Below are 11,406 nucleotides of genomic sequence, written 5' to 3'. Positions count from 1 at the left end.
AAATTTTTTTTCTTTTATTTTAAGTTTAAATTTTCAAATGAATGGTATTAAATGTATTTATTTTTAATACAATATCCTTTCCTTTCTAACATTGCATACCGTAAATGATAGTATTATTTCATATTTAAATTACAATGATAAACTTTTAATTTTAGCCTATAATAAATAATTAATTAGAGTACAATAAACTTTCTAATAAGATAATTTATTACCATTAATGTTTTTAAAAGGCTAATTATAAGTAAAAACAACTATATATTTTATTTTTCTTGATAGAAAATTGACAATTATAAAATGGTAACTTTTAAGTCTTTTTAAGAGGATATTAAATGATTAATGGCACATAGAAGGCTTTCAGGTCGGGCACCAGGCCGGGTATCAGGCCAGGCATCATAATTAATTGCAAAGCCCGAGACCGTCCAATAGATTAATCCAGGCCAGGCCGGGTGGCCCATGACGGGCCATAACAGGCTTTGGACTACTTCGGGTACATGCGGGGTCAGGCGGATACAGGCAGACCGAGTATTTTCGGATATTATTTACACCCCTAAGTTCACCGGAAGACAATAAAATGATGTCAAAGCACATCCTCTCTTTTTTTCGAACTTTTTTATAAGCTTGAATCTTTTAACTTTTTAAACCATTTTCGAGAACCTTATCCTCGTACAGGAATTAGTAATACAGACACTCCAAATTATGGGGGAGGATTACTCTTCTTGCCGTCTTATGAATGTTCATTTAAGGGATTTTTTTTTTTACCAAAGAAATATTGTCTGTTTAAACTTTTGATCTCCTCAATTGATAGTGTATTGCAGATTATAAGTCTTTAAGACAAAAATATGTAGGAAGAAGATAAAGAGAGGAAGTGGTTTTGGAGGGATACAGTGCACATATCTAAATTCTAATGTTAGAAAAGTGCTTAATCCAACCTTGAATGAATCACATTCATGTAGAAGGAAAATGTCATCCCTATAATCATGCTAATTTGTTCTACTATTGTTACTTGCTCATCTATTATCTTTTTTTAGTCTAATACTCTACTGTTTTTGTTTCAGGAGAAAAGGCTAACTGATTTAGAGTCTAAAGAAATGGTATTTCAATTTCCGTCTCTTAATTTTGATTGGTTTCCTTTGTTTTTCATTATAGTTGCTTGATCAGATCAACTGCTGGCATGCCTTTTTTTGTCTTCTCTTTTTAACCTCTTTTATAATAAGAGGCCTGCTACCTACAAGCCCAGGTAGCTAGGCAACCACCCACCCACCCCAAAATGCTGACGAATTTCAAACTCAAGTTGCTTGCATGCCTTTTTTCTTTTCTTTTTTGTGTTTTTTTTTTATCCAAATTGAATCGATGACAGTAGGCACGATTCTTTCCAAACTCCTTTCTAGTTATTGCCATCTTAGAGTTGTTTTTATCCAAATTGAATCGATGACAGTAGGCATGATTCTTTCCAAACTCCTTTCTAGTTATTGCCATCTTAGAGTTGTTTTGTCTTTTTGGTTCATTTATAGCAATTTCCCAATTTTGCTTCATATGTTGATAAGTTCAATGTCTATCAGCCATGTTTCTTATTTTAGCTTGCCAAATGATTTTTTTTTTCTTCTTTTGAGAAAAACAAGAGGCAGATAAATGTAAAAACAAAAATAGGAAGTTTACAAGCCAGCCAACCATTAATTTTAGCTCCCTAAGTTAGAAACAGACATCTTCTAGCTAAACCGTCTGCTGCAAAGTTGGTCTCTCAAGACACATGAGAGTGAAATATTGGTAAATTTCCTTTTTACCTCAGTCCACCTGTTCTTGAGATCCCTGGGTATATGATTCTTCAAGAATAGTTTTATTTCAATTTTTGAATCAGACACCTTCCAGGCTTGACCCAATTCTTTGTGGCAGTCCACTTTCATCCTTAAAAACTAGTGCGTATTAAGATGTGGTGATTCCCAGACCAGCAAAGATGGTACCAAACTACCAAAGACTTCATCTCCTCATTCCAAATCAACATACCAGTCTTAACTCTCCCTGGATCTTTCCTTGAAAGAGCCATCACAACTGATCTTCACACAGCCCATAGGAGGCGGATTTCACTTGCATTTAGTAATTAAAATACTGCCTGCAGACCTTAAACCTACCCCAAGGCTAGATAAGGCATTGAAGTCTGACATGTTCTTTGAAAACCTTTACATTACTGCCACTTCCTTTGAAAATATGTTTTTCAGCCTACCATCTAAAAAAAACGCATAGATTTATAATTTTCTATGCAGTGGTTATTGTTGCTATGCATGCTACTTTCCATCATTTATGACACCGCTAGAGAACTTGGTCATTTTTTAAAGTACTAATATCAAAAGTGCCACTCCTAAAGCCAAATGTGATATGGACCCACACCCAAATGGATAAAGAGAGGGAATGACCAAAGTAAGTGATTCTTTCTTGCCATAATAGAGACAGCACCTGGAAAAATATTTATGTTTGTCAACTTGTAATATGAGTAGCTTCGTAGTAGTGTCTGTGGGTTATACTTACAAAAAGTTGTTCATCTTTCCTATTCAACTTCCATCAAGATGTTGATTCTGTTTCTTTTCCCTTTGCCTCGTAGGTGCTTCTTGAGAAGCTAAACAGAGATGCAGAGAAATTTGACTTCGAAGCGCAGAGATGGGTAGATTTGGCCAAGGAGATTGTGGCGATTAGGAACTCCTCCGACCCCAATTTATAAATCATTTTGGTCACCTCTGAACAAAACCTCCTCAAAATCTTTTGTTAATGGTTTATCCATAGACGTATATATGTTTGACCAGGAGAACCACTAAAAAATAAAAGTACAACTAATTCTTTTTGGTGAACTGGGCAATTCCTTAGTTACAGTATACATGCGTTTACAGTTTGATCCATATTTTGTCAATTCTTAAGTACAGCATGTAAGTAAATGTAAATACATCTGTAGTACATGCTTATAGACTAGTTAGCAAGGTTGTTAAATCGTGTTTCATATCTAAGAACCAAATCGGATGTTTTACCATGAATTGGAAATTTTGTAGCTAATCGTAAGATTTTAAAAACCATGCTACTTACCATTAGGAAAACTTCAGTTCCAATGTTCCATCGTACATAGCTGTGCCAGTAATAGGTCGGAAGTGGGAAGATACACGCCCTCTTTTGAATAAAAGGAAAAAATTGTGGAGCAAAAAGATATATATAGACTTTTCACTCGTTATCATGTACTCATCCAGCCGCAACTGCAGTATTGATACCTTATTTGTCCACTCCTTTCCATCCCTCGATACTTGATTAAGAATTAGTAAGCTTCTATTAAATACTGAGCGTTCATTAGAATCATTACAAACCGATTATCCATGGTAAGCAATAACAAAGATAGGACCGTACAAAATAGATTTTTTTGCGGTACTCAACATTTCTGATGATTTTCCTTTTTTCCCATAACAGAACATTTGCATCAGTCCTCTGTTTCTACAATAAAATTTTACAGAGGGAAAAGGTAAATACTTTTTACAAAGTACAAAATAAGATTCATTCCTGCTTAGCTTCATTGGTAGGAGTTGATTTTCTGTTGTCAAGCCAAGACATCATGCCGAGGAGTATTACGCACAACAAAGATTATGGTACCGATTAAGAGAGACGTGTGTGTGCGGTTTTTCAGCTTAGTCACAGCATTTCTGCTTGAAGTAAACATTAAAACGGCATTAGCATTCCATGAAATGAAACTATTTAGCAGAAGAAAAGGAGAAAACATCTTAAGTAATTAAGCTCATGAATAGTAATGGCTAACCTCTTCATTATCCGCCCCAGATCACTACTTTCGGTATCTTGCCCAGAATCCCTTTCTTCTTGAAGAAGATGATTCACTAATTTCGAGAGACCTAGTCGACTTCATACCAAGCGAGAAGTGTCTCCTTAAAAAAGGTCCAGTCAATTTGGGGGCTTTTCCTTCTCTTCTCCGTTGGTTAGACACCACCGAATCCCCCTCAACATCACTATCCATTACACGGTTTCTGGATATCCTGTTAAATCTTAACTTCAAGTCTACTTCTCTTGATGTTTTTCCAGAAATCTTCGCCACATACTTCCCACCACCAATGCATATCGGGCAAGGTGGATCATACCTGTCATTCTGTGATGTCATGCTCTCTAAGCACTCGGCATGGAAAGCATGCCCGCATATCAGGACAGCCACCACAGAGAGTTCAGTACTGCCCCATGATGATCTTTCTGCCAAAAGTTTGGAACAAACCCCGCATGCACGAAGATCAATGGAGGGAGAAGATAAAGGCTGGCTATCCGACCTTGTTAGTTTACCACGGCTAGAGCCTAAGGACTCGCTGTCAAAAGACCACCTCTCTCTTTGAGAAGACGCCACAAGCTCAGAAAAGGTACGCATTGACCAACCATCCGAAGACCCACCATGGGAGCCTAATGTCAAGTCATTGCTACAGGTAGAAAGGACAAAGGACTGTCTTCCCTCAGATAGTGAGTTGTTTGGTGACTTTAATCCCCATATTCGGCTATCAGGGACTTCTCTCAAGAGCTGGTGTCCAGGAGAACGTCGGGCTCTCCTTGACGGGGTTGAGCTTGAAGTAGGTGGATGCCTGGAAGTGCATGAACTTTCTGATTTAGGAACTGTGAAAAGGGGGGTTGAAGGTACAGAGAAGGCAAGCTTCGAAGATGATGGATCTGCAACTGTCGGTGTTTCAGTTATATCCTTCACCTACAGAGAAAACACACAACTTTCAGTAAAGACAAACTAAAGAAATAAAGAAAAATTGTCCGCAGCAACTCTAAATGGTTCAAACTCACCTCAGTAGAGAAACTGCTTCTCAAGGATATCTCTGTTGCAAGCACATGGAAAGTAATCAGATATAACACTCAAATAGTGCAGACAGAAATCTTAATGGCCAGCAATTGATTTAGTTTGGAAGTCCTTTGATATCTTTATCTTTTAAAGGGAAAAGTTTCTTTAAGATCGAAAATACAAACAAGGGAAACTTGATAATTTCAACTACCACTTCAAAAATTGAAGAAAATAGTTAGTAAGCATACATGGGAAATATCACCACTAACAGGCCATGAAGTCCTCCATCATCCATGCATTTTCCGAAAGTCTAGCTGAGTTTTAGTATTAGTGTAACATTAAACTGGCCAACAAAATTAATTAAGCAGGTAATCTCTGTTATTCATTATCACTTTGAGCTCTTAATCAGAAGCATCTAACACTAGAAAATCTCTGATGATATGCAAATGGATATTTGGATCACTTTTGTTGGTTTTCTTCTAACTGTACTAATCTGCTTTCTTCTTTTACATAGAATTGGGTAAACTCACATCACTTTGTTAGTTAGGATAGATTATAATGTAGTAATGTACCCTTTGCTTCATGAGTCATGACAATGATGACATAATAGAAGTCATCAGCAGAAAGTAAAGGTGCAATTCAGATCCATAAGTACAAAAGGGATGAGATTTTTTTTTAATAGGAAAGAAGATACATAAAGAACTTAAACTTTAATTTACATAACAGGAGTATTTCATGAGATCTCCAAACTTTTGAGCGGAGACTCGATCCGCTGACCTCCTGCTTGAGAGTCAGGCTCCTGGCCAACTGGGCTAACCCCTGATGGATAAAGGGATGAGATGTGAATGGGTGCAATTAGTTAAGTCTACTATCTGAAGCTTGGAGTAATGACCCAAGCAGATCATCGTACATATCAACGCTTGGTGATTTTTGTCTCTCATTAAAACCTTCCTTACAAAAGACAGAATTAATAATGAAGAGGGGGAATACTCGGTAACGCCAAATTATAAAAAATGGAACTATACTAAGGAGAAGAAAAACAGGGCCTAGGGCACCACTAGACCAACAATCTAGATATGAAGTTCTTTTAGGGGCTAGGACAAAGAGACAAATATCAACCCAATATGAGTGAGGGTGATAGATAAATGGCAGTCTAACATCTACAGTGAATATGCATTTAACTTAACAATAGATGCTATAAAATATAAAAGAAAAGGAATTTATAATGGCAAAGGCTTGCCTGAAGCAGGAGTAGCCAAATCCCCAGCAGCTCCTCCGTGAGCTGGAGACTTTTGCCATGCTGGAGATTGTAAACTTTCCAAAGGACTTCCTCCATCTGATATATCATCTCTACTTACATCCATTCGGCCCTTAATCTCCAAGCCAACATTGCCACTGTGTCCACGAGAATACTGACTGTGAATACTCCCTACTTCACCAGCCACGCGTCTTCTATTATCCCAGCGAAAACTCCATGATGGGGAATACCCACCACTCCTGTGATCACTGCTCGTTCCGTTTGGTGCACTCCTTTCTTTAATAGCAACACAACATGCCGATCCCATGATTTCTCATATAAATTCAAATAAATATCTATAGTGGTATCAAAAATTCATATGCTTGCTACGTCCTGTAGCTCAGAACTCACCGAACCCAACACCTCTCAAAATCCTCACGTCCCTTATTTATGCAATACCAAAGATTCCTGGGCAAAACAAATGCAGCACACCGACAACAAAAGATTAGTACATGACAACATGAGGAAACAGTTAAGACTCTCAAATATGGGCCGAATTGGAAGCAAGAATAAGACCAAGTTCAGATGATAAAACATGTTTTACACTTAAAAAACGTTCCATTCCTGCCACTGTAATTACATAACTCTAGAAGAGTACACTAGTGTTTTCTGTTAGATTTGATAATATCACCATTTAAACCCTTAGAGCAACTGTAGTGGTGCGAGTATAACCAAAGATCAAAGACCAAAAAAAACGACCAAATTTGAGTTTAGTTTGGTGTGTGACGCTACGGGTAGAAGACTAAATTTGGTCGAGCGTGCACTATACGTTCGCCTGGTGTGGGGCGTAAACTATACGTTCGCCCCGATAAGATTCCAAAAAACAAAAAGAAAAAAAAAAGAAAATAAAATGGGGCGGAGGTATAAAGCCCGCCCCATATAAAGTGAACAAAAATAAAGAGTGGGGCGTAGGTATAAACCCCGCCCCACCCAAAAGAAAAAAAAAACAAAAGAAAAATATATGGGGCGGAGGTATAAAGCACGCCTGGTGTGGGGCGGAGACTTTATGCACGCCTGGTGTGGGGCGTTAACTATACACCCACCTGGTGGTGAGGCGTTAACTATACGTTCGCTCGACTATATTTGGTTTTGGTCTTGGACCAAATATAGTCTGAAATTTGGTCTTTGGTCCGGATTTTAATCGATAGTCTGTCCGCTGTCTCGTTTTTTGACCAAATATTTGGTTATACTCGCCCACTGTGGTAGCTCTTAGCTACTTTTAAAGAGCTTATAGATCTCACCACCGTCCTACAAATGGATTCACAAATATAAACACTACCCATAACCCCCAAACGAATAACAACTGAATCCACTAAGGGAAACAGAAAATAATGCAACTAAAATTTCACATAGAATCCATTAAAATTTCACATGATAGTTCATACTTCAACTAAGTCTTTTAATAACCCCAAATTTCATCAGCTCAATATAACAAGAATAAAATGAGAAATAGATATTCATCATACCTAACATCCAATCTCATTCACTTCAAATAATAAGCTTCCAATCAAGATCCCTAAACCACCAAAAGAACAAAATAAAACAAAACAATAGTAATAATAGTGATTAGAACAAAATAGATCACTAATTTACCCGTAAACAATAGCAGCCGTCGTATGTGCCTACCAAAAATATCTACCCAAAATTTCCCATTTCATTTCTAGGGTTTTCAACGTTTCAGTATAAAAGGAATACCAGTTTATTACGAAGAATAAAGAAAGCCCTAAGTTCATTTTTTCTTCTCCATATGAAACTGACGTGATAGAAAAAACCGTACCTTTTTTTTTTCTTCCTTTCTTCTAGGGTTCGTTTAGTCTTCCATAGAAGAGCGAGAGAGAAAGAGAAGAAGGTTTTAAACTCCGTTTACTTTGTCTAATCGTTTCGCGGTAATATGGGTTTCGTTAAGTGTTGACGGGGTTAAGTTTCAGATTAGTTTTTATACGGCGTTTCTTCTTTTGATGGTAACTAGAGCACGCGGAGTGCGTAGTACATTTGAAATAAACCATGGGCTGCTGGGCATGTGTTGTCCCAAATCTTGTTGTTGATGTAGTTGAGTGTTGTTGTTGTTGATGATGGACCGCCTCATTTGCTAGTTTGTGTGCCGCCTGATTGGCTTTCATGTATGCATGCGTCAATTTTACGTGTGGTATGCTCTTCATTACAACTTAATTTCTCTCGTCATCCCTCTTAGATACCATGGTATGGTGTTATCTTTGTTTCTCATTATTTGACTAAAGCTTTTGAGTCTGCTTTAAACCACACCTTAGGCCATTGCTATTGTTTTGCCATTTTTTTTTTTTTGCTAATAAGAGTCCCCATGTCTCCGCCGCAATTACTGTTGTGATTCCTAGTGGGGTTTCCATTACCATGATTACTTGTCATGTGTATGATCTTCCAATACATCTTGCTCCTACCGTTCCTAGATTTCCTCGCACTGCTTCATCTGTGTTAATTTTGATCCATTGTTGTTGTGGTGCCTGCCAAGTGATGTGTATCCTGATATCTCTGAATCTTTTGGTTGGTCTTGCTTGAGGTTGTTGCCCTGGATATATTGGGGAGAGATGTTGTTGGGCCCATTGAAATTTTGCAAACATTATCAGTACTATGCTTTTGAGTTGAGTGGTGGTTTGCCTTTTCCTTTGGTCTACCTGAGAATTTCTTTCCAGCCATAAATGCCATATGGTAAACCCGAATATGGATTTAATGGTTGTTGGTAGATTGTTTGCTAGTATTTCCCATTTGTTGTTTGGTTTATTGGGTGTTGAAATTGAGGTTGAATTTGGTTTTATAGGTAGATGGATGATTAGGTTTCACAGTTTTGTTGCTTGGGTAGATTCGAAGAAGAGATGTTGTTCTGTTTCTCTATGATTGGTGCAAACTGGACATTGATTAGTTGGTGTGATGTTGATGTGATGGAGTTTGTCGAAGGTTGGTAATCCTTCTAAGGCAACTTTCCACAAGAAAAGTCTGAGTTTTGGTGGACATTGTAATTCCCAGATGAGTCTATAGTCCACAAGGTTGTTGGTTGGGTTTGAGGGTATTGATGGTGTGAGGTCCGGTGTTGGTGGTTGTGGTTGTGTGATGATTGCGTATCCAGTTTTCATTGTATACTCTCCAGGTTTGGTGTACAGACATATATACCTGTCTTGAGTTTGTTGAATATGTATGTTGATGATGTTTTGGGTTGTATTTAGATCGAATGATTGGAAAATGATTTGGTGGTTCCATTTGTTTGTATCAGTGTTGATGAGTGAAGCTACCGATGTACCTTGTGGTAATTAAGGTTGTTGTGATGGGTTCTGCCTGCCTTGGTATCCAGTTGCTATTGATACTGGTTGATTGCCCATTTCCAATGATTTTAAAACATTATCCTGCAAAAAAAGAAACCAGGTTAGCGAAACTCTTCCAGTATGGGCTTGCACTTGGTAGGTTTGGAGTGATGTGATGGTGATCCAAGATTGGTTTGTTGTGTAGATATTTATCGTCGCACATCTTCTTCCAAATCGATTGTTGGTTCGATACATGTGCCACATTCTCTTGATGAGTAAATCCTGATTATGTTGCTTTCTCATGCTGATACCCACACCTCTTTCTTTCCTTGTTCTAGGTAGTTTATCACATCCAATCGGATGCATCTTCCTAGTTTGATTATTATGGTCCCAGATGAACTTCCTAGTAATTATATCCATCTTCTCGTGGACATGATCCGGAAGCATCTGAGTTTGCATGATGATAGACGCATTTATGTGTCTAATATAGCTCATTTGTATATATTGTTAGTACTCGATATTGTACTTATTCGGTTATTTTATGTATTTGTAGGTGTTTTTGGAAGAATAAAGCTTTTGCGGCGAAATTGGCTAAAAAATGGTTTTTGCGCCCGTGGGAGAAAATTACTATACGGACTCTCATTTTGGATAAGGGGTAACCTAATTACTAAGGGGTGACCCATTTCCAGGCATCTGCTAAAGGGAGACCGGAACTGGATAGGGGGAGGTCATCTTCAAAGTTTCAAAACTGGATTTTGGCGGGAAAAAAGGCAGCAGCGTCAACAGTTTTGGATCAAGGATTTGAGCGACCTAGCAGGCGATTCAATGGGCAAATTTGGTACCCACGGACTCTACAATACATAAGGGACCTGTTAGAAGCGATTAGACCCATCTAATTGGGCTGGATAAGTCAGAAAATCCACACAAAGTCAAGACAGTGCACACGGTCCCTGTTTAGGGTTTTGAATTGGTTTGAAAGATTTGGGAGAGATTCTTGCGTGGGATATACTTCAAAACAGTTGAGTTCAAGTCAGAGAAGATTTTGGGAGCAATAGAATAGCTAACAGACGCATACAAAGATCGACAGATGGAATTATTGTTAAAACTGCACGTGAAGAATAAGAGATTTATTCTCGAATTTGATCGAGTTTCTAGGGAATCTGAAGGCTATATATAGTTGGGTTTTTGTCATAGAAGGGTTAGAAACCCTGAGGAGAGAATTAGGAGAGAGTTCAGAGCCGAAACGAAGAACAGAAATCATACCTGCTGCTGCTGCTGCTCGAGGAGGAAGACGAAGAAGGAAGAACGGACTCGCAGAGTCAGTCGTTTTTCCACAGTGCTTACAGCGAAATCAAACTGTCGTTTATCTACAGCATATCATTATTATCGTATATAAACAGCATCTTCTGTTTTGTAACAGCGACGCTGTAACACTTCTACAGCGTTGCGAATTTCTGTTTCATCTTATTTCTTCAATAAAAACACCTATTCAGCCATGAGTGATTATTTTGTGTGTGTTTTTACCATGAAGAGCTAAACCCATTAGCCAAGGCGACGGAGGAAGCCATTGTTCCACATTAATTGGTATAATTCTAATTTTATTATTTATTTGCAATATTATTATTTGATTATTTGCATGGGATTGAATTGAAATATTAGTTCTTATTGAATAGTTGTGAATTAATTTGATGAAGCATGCTGGGTTTTAAATACTTTTGATGTTTTATACTCTTTGATTACAACTATTACTTCAAGAATATACTTGAGGCAAATATTAGAATTATTTTTAAAGATAAAATTGCATGAATATTATTTAGAGTTTACTATTTATTTGGTCAATGGTGGAATCATAGTCTTGGTATTTTTCTCCAAAACTTTGAATTATTTTATTTAGTTGCCTGTTTAATTTAAATCTATAAAAATTGTTTTCTTCACAAGTCTGAAAAGACCCAGTTTTTACCACTACTACAATCACTATTTGAAAAACCATCAAATTTTTGGCGCCGCTGCCGGGGACTAGAAAGAGACCTATAGGGTAT

At 37.6% G+C, this 11,406-nt stretch overlaps 1 protein-coding gene across 3 annotated transcripts; it reads right to left on the bottom strand.

The window, feature by feature from the left end:
- Window positions 1-3,282: 3,282 nt before the first annotated feature.
- On the bottom strand, window positions 3,283-8,020 carry LOC113342233. 3 transcript variants are annotated; one of them, XM_026586835.1, is made up of 7 exons: window positions 7,876-8,019; window positions 7,565-7,614; window positions 6,450-6,506; window positions 6,042-6,335; window positions 4,807-4,838; window positions 3,782-4,717; window positions 3,283-3,668 (listed from the first exon to the last, which is right to left on the bottom strand). In XM_026586835.1, exons 4-6 carry the CDS (start codon window positions 6,163-6,165, stop codon window positions 3,806-3,808), a joined length of 1,068 nt encoding a protein of 355 aa, XP_026442620.1. In that variant the 5' UTR covers window positions 6,166-6,335; window positions 6,450-6,506; window positions 7,565-7,614; window positions 7,876-8,019; the 3' UTR covers window positions 3,283-3,668; window positions 3,782-3,805. The 3 variants fall into 3 exon arrangements, with proteins under 3 accessions (XP_026442620.1, XP_026442621.1, XP_026442619.1); XM_026586836.1 differs by lacking the exon at window positions 7,876-8,019 and adding an exon at window positions 7,692-7,852; XM_026586834.1 differs by having other exon boundaries at window positions 6,042-6,506; window positions 7,876-8,020.
- Between the last annotated feature and the right edge of the window lie 3,386 nt (window positions 8,021-11,406).

This window comes from Papaver somniferum, unplaced genomic scaffold, assembly GCF_003573695.1.
Source record: "Papaver somniferum cultivar HN1 unplaced genomic scaffold, ASM357369v1 unplaced-scaffold_35, whole genome shotgun sequence".
NCBI lineage: Eukaryota > Viridiplantae > Streptophyta > Magnoliopsida > Ranunculales > Papaveraceae > Papaver > Papaver somniferum.
Note: the sequence above shows the minus strand (reverse complement) of the source record. Positions and strands in the feature narration are given on the sequence as shown.